At 34.8% G+C, this 16,597-nt stretch overlaps 2 protein-coding genes across 2 annotated transcripts in view; both read left to right on the top strand.

The window, feature by feature from the left end:
* The window catches only part of LOC111613068 (adapter molecule Crk-like), a gene marked incomplete at its 5' end in the record, with an annotated part of 51,110 nt that extends 48,144 nt beyond the window's left edge, over positions 1-2,966 (top strand). Inside the window, one exon of the mRNA XM_023354370.1 lies at positions 2,662-2,966. Coding sequence (XP_023210138.1) covers positions 2,662-2,802 — 141 coding nt within the window. The remainder of the gene's footprint in view (positions 1-2,661) is intronic.
* A 1,364-nt stretch (positions 2,967-4,330) lies between these two features.
* Positions 4,331-16,596, top strand: LOC111613069 (EGF-like repeat and discoidin I-like domain-containing protein 3). Its single transcript, XM_023354372.1, has 11 exons — positions 4,331-8,003; positions 10,741-10,812; positions 11,136-11,335; positions 11,685-11,807; positions 11,884-12,022; positions 12,087-12,227; positions 12,296-12,474; positions 12,537-12,681; positions 12,742-12,789; positions 15,603-15,836; positions 15,903-16,596. The coding sequence occupies exons 2-11, from the start codon at positions 10,743-10,745 to the stop codon at positions 16,166-16,168; spliced, it is 1,545 nt and encodes a 514-aa protein (XP_023210140.1). The 5' UTR covers positions 4,331-8,003; positions 10,741-10,742; the 3' UTR covers positions 16,169-16,596.
* The last annotated feature ends 1 nt before the right edge of the window (position 16,597 follows it).

A 16,597-nucleotide genomic window follows, 5' to 3' on the forward strand; every position in this document is an offset into this window, starting at 1 on the left:
CGAACAAGTGCAAATGATGTTTCCACTCTTTTGCCGTTGCCAATGACAATCTGCTATTTTTATAATATATTAGTATTATTAGAATATATTATTAGTATATCTGAAGTACAGAGCTTCCGTTTGGATTCGGCTTGCTCCCTTGTTTATTATGTACATCACCTCAGTGCAGGGTATTTACATTTATTCAAGTGTTGTGCAAATCATGGCTCCTAAAAAAACAGAAAGATGATTTCAATTGAAGCAAAGCAAGACATCATCAGGAGTGAAAGTTGACAAAAACTTCCTTGTCAAATGGGGAGAGGTTAAGGAGTTTACCAACACTCATTATCCAAACACAGCCAAGGCCAACAGGATCAATGATCTCTACAATGACACCCTTGCCCGTCATTTCCGACAGGTGTTGAAGAAGAGAGAGAAACAAATCACCTTAGACATGTTTTTCAAGAAGCAAGCTGCCAAAAAAACAAAGGATGGAACAAGAGGAGATGACCCTGCAATCTCCGGTAGCCTCTCCTGAATCTGACTCCGATTATAAAACAATAAAAAGAGACCTGCTGAAATGTGTACAAAGTCTGTATCTGTATGAATGTGTAAAGAAAGTGTTCCTCCACCTCCTCCTCACAACATCTGACTACCCAGCATAATTGGTGACTACTCCATTTTTATTTTTTTATGGTACAGTACGGTTATTTTATGCTGCGGAATGAATTATATGTTTTAACATGTATTTCTATGGGAAAATGCGTTTCGTATAACGGACTTTTCACTTAACGGATGTGCACCTGGAACAGATTAAGCACATTATATGAGGCACCACTGTACTTATAATTTTCTATATGTTTGACTCATATAAGTTATGTTTAAACTTTATAATCTATTTGAAATTTTGAGATGATAAAAAAAAAGTCACACAACATCGTATGATAAGTTAGAACAGAATAAAAATTCAGAAAGTTCAATTTTATTATTTACTGTCATCTTAGCTTTGTTGCTTAGATACGGCAACAAAATGATACATTCAAGATCCAGTACATTGGCTCTGTAAAGTTATGTGAAAGAATCTCATTTTAGTTTTTTTAAAATATTAGATTTGACTTAGATTGGACTCTGTATTGTCTGTATATAGACAATTTATTTTCAGAGTGTGTATTAAAGGACCAATATATTAAAGGCTTGACATCAAAAGAGGACTAAAGCACAGACGAATTTCAAAAGAATGACACAAAATTTATTTGAAAAAAACCTTAAATTCAGTAAAAAACTATTTATCACTTTTACACACATGACTCACTATGTAAATTTGCTTTTTTTTCTGTTTATTGTGTTCCATTCTAGAATCTGAAGATGGCCATTATACATGGTTGAAAATGTTTGTTCCATTAATAAATGTTCTCTTTTTTTTATTAGATTTAAGGTTTTTTTAGAATCAATTATAGTAATAGTTTCTACTGTTAGCAAAGTATTATTATTATTATTGTAGATCAATATGACTTGTAAAGAAATTTACTTATTTTGTAGACAGGTACTGTATATTTCTTTAAAATAGAGATGAAATTTGCTATGTATTGTTCTGTAATATCTGAGAACACTGGAAAAATTAATGTTTTACTATTCACAAATATGCTATCTTCATATTAAAATAATAGATTTTCTAGTACCAAGTGTTGAATTTTTTAAAAAATTTCATCAAGATATAAAATTAGCTGAATTAATTGCTGTTAATTAAATACAGTGGTACCTCGGTATACGTCTGCTTTAGAATATGTCAAATTCGGAATACGTCCTATTTGGACGAAACAAATTTTGCTCAGTATACGACTTAATTATATGCGCCATCTATGAACAAGTAGCACTATTGGTGTACTAGACTAGACTAGACGTTCGCGGTGTCACAGTTTATAACTTTGTTAAATTTCTTCTGATTTTAATTTGTAAGTAAAATTTTATTATTTTTATTAATCATTAATTGCAAAAAGGCAAATGAAAAGCAACAGAAAACTAAAAAATGACTAGAATCACAATGGAACTGAAAAAAGAAATTGTTGAGAAATATGAAGGTGGCATGCGTGTTCGAGATTTTAACTGTTGCATATTGTATTCTGAGAACGATGATATCGACAATCATGAAAAATAAAGACATTATTAAATCTGCTAATGTTGCGAAAGGGGTTAAATCAATTTCTAAACAGAGATCAAAGACATTAGATCATGTTGAGAAATTGCTTTTGCTTTGGATAACTGAAAAACAATGTGCTAGAGACAGCATATCAGAAGCAATTATTTGCGAGAAAGCTAAAAAGTTACAAGCTGATCTCATGAAAAAATCAAGCAGGAACTAACCAGCCAGAAAAGTGAGGTGTTTAAAGTCAACTATTTTTTTTTACATGAGAACGGATTAATCATTTTTACATTACTTCTTATGGGAAAGGTTGGTTCAGTATACATCCTGTTCGGTATAAGTCCAAACATCAGGAACGGGTTAAGGTCATATACCAAGGTTCCACTGTACTTTTAGATCATTTGTTATTTAAATCATTTATATTTTCAAGATTTAAACAATGTTTCAACATTCAAAATTTAAGTATATATATATTTTTTATTTTCTGTAAACATAGAAATTCAAAACTAAAAAAAAAATCATTATTATTTCTTTCATTTTAGGTTGGAGATATCATTAAAGTGACAAAGACCAACATAAATGGACAATGGGAAGGCGAGCTGTGGGGCAGAGTAGGTCATTTTCCATTCACTCACGTCGAATTCATCGACTCTGACAATCCTGAAGAATCCACTGAATGCTAGCTTCCATTACCAATCTCACTGCGAGAGTCCATTTAGCTTTAATAATACTCCGTCGCATTTATATTAACAAATGATTTGAACATCAGTTGAGCAGTTCAGTAGTAATTACAGTCAATAACAGATTTTTTAAAACATTTATTAATTAATGTAAATATGTTAAATATTTATTTATTTAATATTTATAGTTTTCAAACATGGTTTTGATTCAATTTATTATGTTCCATTCTAGAATCTGAAGATGGCCATTATACATGGTTGAAAATGTTTGTTCCATTAATAAATGTTCTCTTTTTTTTTATTAGATTTAAGGTTTTTTTAGAATCAATTATAGTAATAGTTTCTACTGTTAGCAAAGTATTATTATTATTATTGTAGATCAATATGACTTGTAAAGAAATTTACTTATTTTGTAGACAGGTACTGTACTGTATATTTCTTTAAAATAGAGATGAAATTTGCTATGTATTGTTCTGTAATATCTGAGAACACTGGAAAAATTAATGTTTTACTATTCACAAATATGCTATCTTCATATTAAAATAATAGATTTTCTAGTACCAAGTGTTGAATTTTTTAAAAAATTTCATCAAGATATAAAATTAGCTGAATTAATTGCTGTTAATTAAATACAGTGGTACCTCGGTATACGTCTGCTTTAGAATATGTCAAATTCGGAATACGTCCTATTTGGACGAAACAAATTTTGCTCAGTATACGACTTAATTATATGCGCCATCTATGAACAAGTAGCACTATTGGTGTACTAGACTAGACTAGACGTTCGCGGTGTCACAGTTTATAACTTTGTTAAATTTCTTCTGATTTTAATTTGTAAGTAAAATTTTATTATTTTTATTAATCATTAATTGCAAAAAGGCAAATGAAAAGCAACAGAAAACTAAAAAATGACTAGAATCACAATGGAACTGAAAAAAGAAATTGTTGAGAAATATGAAGGTGGCATGCGTGTTCGAGATTTTAACTGTTGCATATTGTATTCTGAGAACGATGATATCGACAATCATGAAAAATAAAGACATTATTAAATCTGCTAATGTTGCGAAAGGGGTTAAATCAATTTCTAAACAGAGATCAAAGACATTAGATCATGTTGAGAAATTGCTTTTGCTTTGGATAACTGAAAAACAATGTGCTAGAGACAGCATATCAGAAGCAATTATTTGCGAGAAAGCTAAAAAGTTACAAGCTGATCTCATGAAAAAATCAAGCAGGAACTAACCAGCCAGAAAAGTGAGGTGTTTAAAGTCAACTATTTTTTTTTACATGAGAACGGATTAATCATTTTTACATTACTTCTTATGGGAAAGGTTGGTTCAGTATACATCCTGTTCGGTATAAGTCCAAACATCAGGAACGGGTTAAGGTCATATACCAAGGTTCCACTGTACTTTTAGATCATTTGTTATTTAAATCATTTATATTTTCAAGATTTAAACAATGTTTCAACATTCAAAATTTAAGTATATATATATTTTTTATTTTCTGTAAACATAGAAATTCAAAACTAAAAAAAAAATCATTATTATTTCTTTCATTTTAGGTTGGAGATATCATTAAAGTGACAAAGACCAACATAAATGGACAATGGGAAGGCGAGCTGTGGGGCAGAGTAGGTCATTTTCCATTCACTCACGTCGAATTCATCGACTCTGACAATCCTGAAGAATCCACTGAATGCTAGCTTCCATTACCAATCTCACTGCGAGAGTCCATTTAGCTTTAATAATACTCCGTCGCATTTATATTAACAAATGATTTGAACATCAGTTGAGCAGTTCAGTAGTAATTACAGTCAATAACAGATTTTTTAAAACATTTATTAATTAATGTAAATATGTTAAATATTTATTTATATATGTAAAAGTATTACATATACACTTGCAACAAAAGATACAATCAATTATCAAGTATACAGATTTTTATTTAACCACAATATGTGAATTTTACAAATAATACCACACTCATTACATTTCCATTTTTAAAAATGTTTAATTAACAGGAATAATGGAATGATTTTTAATTATAATTTTGTAAAAATTGAAAAAGCTTGGAACTAAAAATCTCTTAATATTTTTTAATGCAATAAATGGAAAAGCATAAAAATGCATTAAGCTATAATTCATTTGTAATAATGTATGTTGAATACAGTTAATTGTGCCAAAATGCTCAATAAGCTTTATTGTTTTTATGCTTTAACATTATAATTTATTGCATTGTCTTGTCATTTGTGTGTTTAGCAATTTAAATTGCATCAATTCTAAAAAAATTTTTCTTCAAAATTTTCCTGTGAGAAACAAATTAGTAACAGATTTCTCCACTTATGCTTAATTTCCAATTTTAACTTTTTCATGTTTGTTTTAATAACTAAAATTGATAAAACAGCAGATATATTAATTTTTTTTTCCTTCTAAATTTCCCCCTCTCAATTGAAATCAAATTTTGCATTTTTATTTATGTTAATGTTAGGAAAACAAAAACATTGATCAAAATTCTCTTAAACTGACAATGTCATTTATACTAAAGATTCATCACTTCAAAATAATTTGTGTTGTGGATGGTGTGAAAGTTGAATGAATGCAATATGCAGTAAAGATTCCAAGCTTGTATAATCTCAGTTGTATGTTGCATAAGAATGGATGACTTTAATCAAACAGTATGTAAAAATATACATAAGAGTACAGAAAATATGTAAAGACTGTGCCCTTCAGTATTCAAGATATTTGTTTTTGGCCATACATTTTATATGGCTTATTTTGGTTAACTCTTTATTAATGCACACATTTACCAAATAAAACTTTTAACATTTGCTTGCATCAGTCTCCAAATTAGTATGATTATCCACACTTATTTCACTTTCACTTGTCATTTCAGAACTTTCTGAGCATTTATTTAAGTTCATCTCATTCGGTATCATTGCATTTGGTTACTTCCGTAGTCACAAAAATTGAAATTAATATATTTTCAGCTGTTAATCTCTTTGATATATTGTAATTATAGTAAGAAACAATTGGCACATCAATTGGTCTTTAATAAAAGATATTAAATAATATACATTTTTGATTAAGTTGAGTGTTTAATTTCTGTTAGGAAGGTTAAATCAAAATTAGTTGCAACTTTCTGTGCATATAATTATAGTTACTGTCAAAGTAAAATGTATTTTCAATTTTGCAAAAATTGATGTAGTTGCTGTTTTATCAGTTTCATATGGTTTTATAATTGAAAAAAAATTAATTTATACTCATGAAAAAGCATTCTGACATCCTTTATTACTCAGGAACTGAAACAATGATTTTATCTTCACACAATTTTTATCACAAGTCAAAAATGTAGTTTAAGATGACTGAATTATTCAGTTGAAAATTTTATAATTTCAGAAATTATATTAAATTTTCAAAGATATTTTACACTATCATTGGTATCCATTTATGTTGTTATTTTTGCTTCTTTCAAAGCAGTGACTGTTTGAAAACAGACTGCTTGCAGTTAGAATTACAGTAAATAAGGTAGATATCAACCATGGAGTAAAAATAGTTTTGTATATCTCTCATATTTAATAAAGCTACAGATTTTATACAATTATTTGCCATTTTATGCAATTATAATTATATAAATTGGCAAATATTAGAAAATGCAGTTGAGTGAGACATATTTTAAAGTAGAAATACACCAAAACATATCTTGCTTGTGTTATGCAAATGTGTTGGAGTGCTTCTTCAAAGAGATTCTTCATCCTCTTTCACTTCAATGTTTTTTATTTTATTTTTAAGATCTTTGATTTCTCATTCCATCTCATTTGTATTTTTTATTTATAGATCTGTACGAAATTACTCGATGTTTAGTTGTTCCTCTAAACTGCAATTATTAAATTTCACATAATTCCATTCACTCTATAATAACCAATTTTCCATACTTGACTTTTTTTAATTAATTATGCACTATTAATTTTATTATTTTTCCCAATGCACAAGGAGGGAAACATCACACGGTTGTATTGTATATTTGTGGTTTCTGTGATATCATAATTTTTGTTGTGACGTTTTAGTAAGCGCAGAACTTAAATCCTTGTCTTGTCTGAATGTTGCTTTTTTAAAAACCTTACTACAACTCGTAGGTGCCAAAATCATTGAGAACATTCTCGGACGCTAGTCCATAAAGATGCCAAATTATTTGGAGATTCCAAACTCCCTCTCTTGTGGAACGGTTTGTGGATCTCTAGAAAAAATTCCTCTTCTAGAAACTTTTAATTCAAGAATATCTAAGACAACAACGTAATACCATATATCTTTGCATATATATATACAGTATATACATGTATAACTATCTAAAACTTACAATATACTTAAATAATTTTTACCTTCTAGTCAGAATTTAGTTTATTTTTAATTATATTTAAAAAAGAAAAATTTGTTAAATTAAAATTATTTACAAGAGTTTTTTTTTAATTTTAGAGAGAACTATAACAAATTTTAGCCCATTTTATTGTAAGTTAAAATTTGTTTTTCTCTTGTATGTCAATTTATGCTTTAATAAAAATGCAGTGAGATAATTATTGAAGTTTCCTGTGATTAATAAAAGATGATTATGCAAATTTTAGCAATTATTACCTCCGAAAAGCCATATTTAAGGATGCCTTTTCCACATTTCTCTTCCATTTCTAAGTTATAACAACCTCTGACACAAAACTAGAAAAAAAAATCGAAAGAAAGTAGAGGAAACTGTGAAGAAGTAGAGGGGGAACTTCATAATTCAATTTTCCGGATTCCATTCTTCCAATTCTTTCTCATAAATGGCATCCCTCAGGCCAACTCCTCCAGTAAAACAATCTTTTAATGACAGCAATTTGGCCAATTTGATGGCCAGATTGACATTGGCGAGGAAGAAAAAGATTTCTAGAGTGGAGGGGAATAGAATGCACCTCCTCCTTCCTGTATATGTCTGCGTAGTTCGGGAGAGTATTCGTAAATGGGGGATTCGTGGCCCCCATGAGACGCAGAGAAACTTTTTTTTTCTCCCCCTTCCTATTTTCTAGTAACGCGTCACGTGATCGAAGGAAGAGACGGAAGAGGGTGATGTGACGGCAGATCGTGGTGTGAAGTCGATCCGGTTGCGCCCGAAAACAGTTGACAGAAGGAGAGCCGATGGAGGTGGAACGACTTATCGACTCTTTCTTGCCAAACGGGGTGAGTTTTTCTTGGTTTTTATGTGTAATTTTTGTGCGTAAACACTTCCGTTTTCTCTTTAACACGAGCACGTAAAAAGCCACCTTACACCGAACACTTGCAAATAAGGGTCACTTCGACTACGAAACGTGTAGAGGTACTGTACGTTTGTTTAACACTACGCTACACAATATTCAAATCAGTCAGCGATACCTGTACAGGTGGGTGTGCTTTTTTTAAGAAGGAAAAGGTCAGGTACACTAACCAAAATGAGTACAGTTTTAGGTTATGCGATAGAGTTTATTCTTTTTTTTTAATACTTAAGACACTTCGAACGGTTTTGTCTCTAAATAAAGGCAAGCAAAATCTCTAACAAATGTATAACTAGTGGATAAAATTTTAGTTAAATACAAGAATGAGTCAGAGTTTAGAGCGTGGGTGAGGAAAAAAATCCGTTTTCGTTACGCAACTAGACAGATAACCTCTTTGGTGATTAATTTGCATACAAGCTAGCACTCCTCTCTCTCTTTGTTTGACGCTTAATCAAAATTAATCACCTCCCCCGATAAAGTTTTAACGTTATCTCAATTAACAGGCTGCTGCGACGTCATAATTATCAATCCCAAGCAAACACTTAACACTCTGGTGTGACGTAGATGCTGGGAAAACACCTCTCGACACTCTTCTACCGAGTGGTTTATTTTTTATATAGCGTATAAACATTCTTTAACCCTCCCTCTTTGCTTAAAGTGTCCTTAATTCCGTCTGGGGTCAAAGTTCGTTTATGCACACTGCGGCGTGGGGAGAAGGAATCCGAAACTGATTTATGATTCCGGACTTAAACAAACAGTTGGACAACGTAAATTTTCCAGTTTCGTTTTGTCCCCTCGCCCCTCCGTCGTGTTTAGATTGCAGCTAGTGTTTCGTTTGTACTGTCGTGTGTAAAACGCGCGTTAGATGGGGTTGAACTTTCCGAATTTCGTCTGCTATCCGAGCGATAATGTTATTAATCAAAGCGCCGTTCCCTTATCTGTATCGCACAGTTTTCCTGTTCTTTCCTTTTTCACACTGGATATAATAAGTCGATTTTTCTGCCGCCTTGTGTGACGTCACGGACGATGAGGCTACAATCGTCCCGTTTCTTTTATCGCCCGGATAGGAAGTGACGACGGCGATTTCTTGTCTCGCGATTTAAGCTTAGTTCACACTGAGCGCGATTCGCTGGAGAAAGCGAAAAACAGAGCGAATAACCGGTCAAACATGACTCGTTTGACGGGTTATTCGCTCTGTTTTTCGCTTTCGCCAGCGAATCGCGCTCAGTGTGAACTAAGCTTTAGGGTTCGTTTGCGAGCTAATTTTTTTTCTCGCGCGAATCCCCCGAATGCGTTTGTCGGTCACGTGACGTTACAAATAGCGAGGCTCTGCCTGTAGCTTAATTGCGTGTGATCCTGCAGTGAAATTAACAACCCGCTAATTTGATCGCGTGACTAAATGGGGAGCCGGAAGGCGAGCTCGAGTTTCCAAAGAAGAAAAAAAGTGACTACTTCCGCGAGTAATTGGATTTCCAAGTTTCGTTTGTTAAGGATCGGGTTCGGATCTTAACCGGAAGTCTACCCATTTTGTTTTGAAATTCGACTCTCGCGCTCTCCGAATATCCCGAAAAACTAAACTAAACTAAACAGAACATCAAATTTTAGAGTTTAAAGACACTGTAAAAGGATTTGCTAAACTTGTATGGGTTTTTCTCCACGCTTCACTCGTCCCGCTTCCCCCTTAGACCATGAACTAGGATACGATCGTCCCCCCTTTTGTCGTCTCCTCGGGAGAATTTATCGCGCGTAATCTTCGCGGAAAATCGAAAACGTCCGTCGTAAATTTGTCGACCCTTAAGCGTTATCTTTCCTCTCTCTTTCTGCGTTGTTTATGGAGTGCCCCCTCCCCCTTCGGCCCCATTGTTGTTCCAATGTGTTCTCGTCACTCGTTAGGACAGTTTTTTCCGAACTCCTTCCCCGTTTGTTGCGTGGCGAAACGTTTTCGGAATTTTCCATCGGAGACGTCGCCGAAACCAAAATTTGTCGCCTTTTCTAAAACCCTTTCGCTACTGTAATTAGCGATTCGGAGGATTTACCTCCAACTCTCTCGATGTAGTGTTGAGACGATCGTCGGAAATTCCTCCCGTATTACCTATTTTTCGGGACTTAGTAGTGGATGCACGAGAAATACGATTAAAATAACCGTTTTACCATTAGTTTTTTTAATTTATAAAAAATTATTAACTAGCGCAGGGTTTTGTTTTAGTGGCGAATCGCGACAAAAATCCTATTAAAATTTTACAATAGTCGTGCGCATATTTTAGTGGCAACTTAGATTTTTAGGGTGAAAATGATTAAAATTGGTAGAATTTAAGACGTCGGTAGCTCGCTACTACTAAAATTCGATAAATAAATAGAGTTTATCCCGTTTTAAAAAGATATTTGAAGAAATTCCGAGTTTTATAACTCCAGAATTTATTTCCAACTAAAAAAAACCCCAAAATAAAGGTTTTCGAGGAATTACCTCTAGATCTTACTTCCGACGAGATAAAATTTCGGAGGTTTGTAGAGAATTATTTCACTATAAACTCCTAATTTTTCCCCCTAACTCGAAGCCAGAGGGGGGTAAGGTAATCGGAACGAAAATGTCCGCAATTAGGCTAAGTAGAACATTAAGAGAGTGGAACTTTTAACTGATTGATTTTTAAATACATTTTTATTGACAGAGATGCACCTGAAAATGTTTTCTTACGTCATAGGATTGGTGGCCTCGCTGATGACGTCCGTAGCAGGAAGCGGTAAGTAAACGTGGGAGGAGTTTTTTTTCTTCTCTAAACTCATCTCGCACGTCTCGTCCATTTAATACGATCGCCGCTTTCCACATTCAATTTAAAATTCGATTTTAAAATATCCCTGAAAATTCAATTTTTTTTAAAAGTGAACGGTACCAAATTTTATTAGAGAAAAATTCACTTAAAAATACATTTTTCCATTTTAAAAATGTATTTTTAATTGCATTTCCCTCCTTTTATTATGGGTTAACGATGTTTTAACCACGCATCGTTAAAATTTTATTACACATTTTCTTGACATCAAATTTTTTTTCTTCTCTTTTATGTAGGATGCAGCAAACCTCTGGGAATGATGAATGGTGCTGTGGAAGACTGGCAAATCAGCTCTAGTTCGGCCCTCTCCCCTCTCCAGGATCCTGGCTGCGGTGCCAGGCATGCCCGGCTCCTGCGGACCGGTGGCTTTGCCTGGTGTCCAGGCCACCCGGAGGCTTATGAGTGGCTGCAGGTGGATTTTGGTGTACCTGCCAAGGTGAGGCTCATTCCTCTACAAATCTGAAACTTGTTTCATTGTTGGCACATAAATCGAATGACATGTGTGATAAGTCTCAAGATCTCTGTATGGTTAAACAATGGATTGACACGAGCGCATATAAAGATGTTCAGTGGCTGTATGTGGGATTTAATACTTTTGCAAATCAATAGGCAAAATGCACAACTTAATATTCAGAGTATGATTAGGTTTTTTCCAGAGATCTATTTTTCCATGTTGTGGATTGGATTACAATAGCTATAATGTTTGGCAGTTTGAACAACAACGTAGATATTAATATCTTACCTGGTATTCTATGCACGCTAACGGAATCAGCTTTGTTTTTCAGGTGACTGGAATACTGACACAAGGTAGAGGAGACGGTCGCCAGTGGGTGACATTGTATCTGGTATCTCATAGTATGGATGCCTATCATTGGAAATATTGTAGTGATATTTATGGAAAAAGAAAGGTAAGTTGTAGATATAGTTAAAATCTTGCACATGGTAATCAAAAATATCTACTACTGTAATTTTTTCCATGTACAGTTGTTTAAAGGAAACATAGATTCTCATTCCATAAAACATTCCTATCTGCAATTTCCAATCACTGCTCGTTTTCTCCGTATTCATGTGATGGAATGGCATAAGTATCCCAGCATGCGGATGGAAATTATTGGCTGTCAAGGTTGGCACCATCATGATGTTTAACATGTATGCTTTGAATTTCTAACAAAATCTGTATTTTTTAGAATGCAATGAGATAATAAGTCTTCCTCCAAGAGCAAAAATGTCCGCTTCTAGCTCGCGACCTTGGAAGAAACAAAGAACTTGCACTCCGGATGATGCGTACATTTATGGCAGAGGAAGCTGGTGTGCCAGGCATAATGACGGTGAGTCGGCCTTAGATCTGTCGACTCTAACTCACAATTACCGTCACATTTGTTTTCTTTAAATGCAGTTCACCAGTGGTTGCAGGTTGATCTTGGTCCGCCGACCATGGTCACGGGAATCGTTACGAAAGGGAGGGCGGACAGCAGAAGAAAACAGTGGGTAACTTCTTATACGTTATCTTATAGCAACAACAGTGTAGTATGGTACCTGTACAAAGAAGATAGTTCTAACAATCCACAGATAACGGTGAGTTTGTCAGAAAATTAACTGTCATTTTTCCCATCTAATACTAACTAAAGTACATGCAGGAATTGGGCGGTAACATGGATAAAGACACGGAGAGACGCCATTATTTAAACAGGCCCTTCGTGGCACGATACATCAGGATCCATCCGACTCGCTGGAAGGGACGACTGAGCATGAGAGTCGGCATCATTGGCTGTCTACATACGGGTCAGTAAAATTTTGCTTTAAGTCATCATTCAAAGTGGCACTAATCAAGTGAAATTTTAGGAGCCTGTCCACCAGGATTTATGAGATTGAATGAGGATACTGAATGCGGTAAGATTTATTTTGATCATATCAATATACACGATCAACCATAATGAAGTTTAAGTGTAGTGTAACAAACTCCAATTTACTGGCTGTTTTATTATATGGAATGAATTTGTCATATATGGCCTCTAGTAATGCCTGTCCATTAACAGCTTTACTGTTGAGACTGATTGCCAAGTCTGATAAAAAATATATTTTGGATTGATCTAGTTATCCAACATTCTTCTAATATATTTTTCTTAAGAACACCAAATCTGGTTGATATGGTAAATTTTGTAATTAGGATTTCTGAGTCTTAGTTTTGGAAACAGAAATTTATCCATGCAGTTAGTTGAAATTACTTTCATAAAAACAATACTGTATGCAAAAATTATATATTTCAATATATTTGTTTGTATTTGATACACAAGTTCTTATTTTACTAATGAACTTCCTGAAGAGAGAGATAATTGTTGTTATACTTATTCCCTTGACATGCAGAGCTGCCACAGATTAATAATAATAATAATAACAAACATTTTTTTGTACAGTACAGGGAGGTTTTGAATCATTGTAATCAATTTCTATTATATACACTTAGTTTCAATCAGTAACATCAAACACTATAACACTAAGATATAAAAAGTTGTTTTACAAGGGAAAGTCATAAATAACAGGAATTTTATAGTTTCTTTACAGAAGTATTCTTGTGAAAAAGTTGTTTGTGCCTTATGTTTCAACATAATCTGGAAGCTCATGGACAAAGTGTGCTTTACAGCATACTTGATCCAGACACCTTCGAGGAAAAGCTTTTTGTTGTGACCTTTAACCAATTTTGCACTGCCTCTATTATCCTGGTGTCATTGGTCGAGAAACTTCCAAACTTGGAAATGTTCTTTGCACCATTTCCACTTGTTGGACCTTTTGAAAGTCTGGATTGTACTATGGATGTTTTGTCACCTCAAATTTCAGATCACTGCACACCCACATGGGGCCAGGTGTTCTCTAAAGGAGTTTTTCTGCTTCATAACAAGTCCCAGACATTTCAGTCGTATTGTGGGCTTTGATTTGTCCAACGGCATGTCACGATATTGAGCATTACTTGCAGTTCAACCCTTATCCTGGAAGTGCACCAATATAAAGCCATCGACATTCCAAAATATTGAATGCATGACTTTCCCGACAGAAGCAAACATCTTGAATTTTTGGCCAACACATGCTTCTGCTGTGCCGATCATCTCTTACTCTGTTTCCGTAATGGCTCATCTAGCTTTCATTGGAGAAAAGCATCTCCTTCCCAAGCATAATAATGCAAGTGTACTTGACAAGTCAACCTCGACTATAGAAAAGTGTGTAGCAGATATCATGCATAATATTTTTGTGTGGTTAGTGAATCTGACTATGGATATATAGTCCATAGTCACAGATTCACTCTTGATCTGCCATTTCATTGTATCAGATGTCATGCAACAGCAGAATGGCCATATCATACAAGTATTGTGCACACACATATCGCCCAACCGCCGCAATTCCTATATGGCTTATTACTAAAAAGTTTTGTCCCCCGCAATAAGGTTTTTTGCAGTGCATACATCCATGAATTTTAGATTAAAATTCCTGTTATTTAATGACTTTCCTTTATACATATTGTTAAAAAATATGATTGCACATATAGCCTGCAAGCTATATCACATTGTGTAGAAATTTTTTTTTCTAATCTTTCTTAAAAATTTTTCAAACACTTGCCTAAATTGTAAAATCGATCAAATACCATCTGCTTAAATGAGCTTTTGTGAGGCCTTTGTCTTAGGCATTGCGATACCGTACAAACCTCTCTCCCACCAGCAACATCCAAAATACAAGCATAGTGTGTGTTTTTAACACTAGTACTACAAATTCTTGTAATGTAAAAACTGCTTTGCCATTTGCAGAAACTCGAAACCGACAGTTTTTCTGTGTGTAAATATTGGCCAAAAACAAATTTGGGCATTAAAAACTGACAATGACAATGTTCTGTAGGATACATTTCTTTAGGAACTGTTTAAAACAAATTATAAGTCTGGCCTGCTTGTGAATTTAAATATGATGCTATAGATTCGGGCAAACATTTTCGGTTTTCCAAGCAGAGAAATTTCGGCGACACATGTACCATATCAGGTACCGCATACAAATCATATTTTTCAGAGGAGAATCTGAGAACCAAGAAAGTTTTAAGTTTCGGCACGAGCCAAAACGCAAAGAGTTCCAGAGAATTAGTTGAAGTATATTGGAAATTGTAATAAAAAACTGGTTGTGTCAAATTCGAACGAGTTTGCCCTGCGATTTCTCGACCGCACGGGAAAAGATTAACCATCCTGAGCCCATAACTTGCCGAAATTGTTCATACAGTGGAAAATCTTCGCAAAATCTTTTTTGGTGGCAATGAAGTCAGTGCAAAACACAGAGGGGGCCGATCTAACGGCAATTTCTGATATTTTTCACTTCTATATTCGCCATTAGTTTGAAAATCGGTCCTACAAACAAAGTCACGGTGATTATAGCAGTATATTATAAGAAAATAAGCATTCGGAGAGGTATAACAACAAGCAGTTTGCATAACAAGTCATAGGGATCAGTCTTCTAAACTCGCTTGCTTACAACTGCGAAAGAACTTTCGAGAGAAACTGATTTTTTTGGCAAGTTTTCACTTTTGCAGCTTCAATCCATATATTTTTTGATCAGGCCTTGTACGAAGAAGGTATTAATTCTTTACTGGTTTAAGAACAAAGCGTGACGACCGTTTCCTTTTCCCTAAGAATCGGTCAAGTACTGTATTATTAACCAAAATTGAAAATTCCTAGTGGAAAATCTGGCTTACAAGAGAGAGACGTGGGTGAACGACAAGAGACACGCATGGCACGGATGGAAGTACGGGCACTCGTCTCTGGCCGTGGACGGAGACGCGGACGCCACCCTGCAGAAGTGTGCCATTTTGGACAACTACTACGTCGACCATCCCGCGTGGATGGTGGATCTAGGAGAGAAGAGGAGGATTCGCGGTCTGGTGGTCACGACCTGGCAGGGAAAAGGCCAAGGTGAGCGACGCTTCGTTTGTTCTACGCGTTCTGGTTTCCCGCCTAACGACGACTATTTGTTTGCAGATCGAGCCAATCTGTACGGAGACTACCTTCGTAATCTGGACAAATTAACGGCCTACGTGGAAAACAAAGCAAAATTGGAAAACGTGTCCAACGGAGGCAAGTGTTCCTCCGTTTCCCGTCTGAACAGCGCGCTGTTTCGTCGCAGGCTTCACTTCGAATGTTCCGACGACACCTGGGGGCGCTACGTCTACATAAAAGCCAGCGGAATAGCCAACGGGTGGTCCAGATTGTTTTTATTTGTTCTGTGCGAAGTCACCATCTACTGAAATGGGAAGAATCGCGGAACTCGCGCCAAAGCCAACGTTTTCGGTAGAAAAAGAATTCCGAGTCCGGTCGACTAAATTAAATTAGATTCCAAAGCATAAAATATTTTAACGTTAGTTAACCGGAGAAGAAATCGGCAAATTGTTGTTTCGTGTGAACATTAGGCTCTAAACGGGTTTCTGAGTACTAAAAATTTTTGAGGGGGTTTTTACTGGGCAAAAGAGCATACAGTACTTTGGCATGTTTTAAAGACGCGCGTGCCACGTGTCACATTCCACACGAGGGGACGTTCACGTTAACAAACTTTTTAAATTTCGTCTTTTAAACCGGTCGCCATTCCATTTATCGGTTAGCAACACGATCCATCCTCGTGGATGGCCCTCGCGCGAATACTTTTTTAAAACGTAATTGCGTTGGAACTTATCCGTGTG

This window comes from Centruroides sculpturatus, unplaced genomic scaffold (assembly GCF_000671375.1).
Source record: "Centruroides sculpturatus isolate CEXI.00-Female unplaced genomic scaffold, Cexi_2.0 scaffold1626, whole genome shotgun sequence".
In the NCBI taxonomy this organism is placed as follows: Eukaryota; Metazoa; Arthropoda; class Arachnida; order Scorpiones; family Buthidae; genus Centruroides; species Centruroides sculpturatus.

What these genes read in the sequence shown, in the direction of transcription:
- LOC111613069 (XM_023354372.1), top strand. Translation starts at nt 10,743, where the DNA reads ATGCACCTGAAAATGTTTTCTTACGTCATAGGATTGGTGGCCTCGCTG. An exon ending in GGAAATTATTGGCTGTCAAG is followed by an intron (nt 12,023 to 12,086) that starts GTTGGCACCATC and finishes TGTATTTTTTAG; the next exon opens with AATGCAATGAGATAATAAGT. An exon ending in CTGGCAGGGAAAAGGCCAAG is followed by an intron (nt 15,837 to 15,902) that starts GTGAGCGACGCT and finishes ATTTGTTTGCAG; the next exon opens with ATCGAGCCAATCTGTACGGA.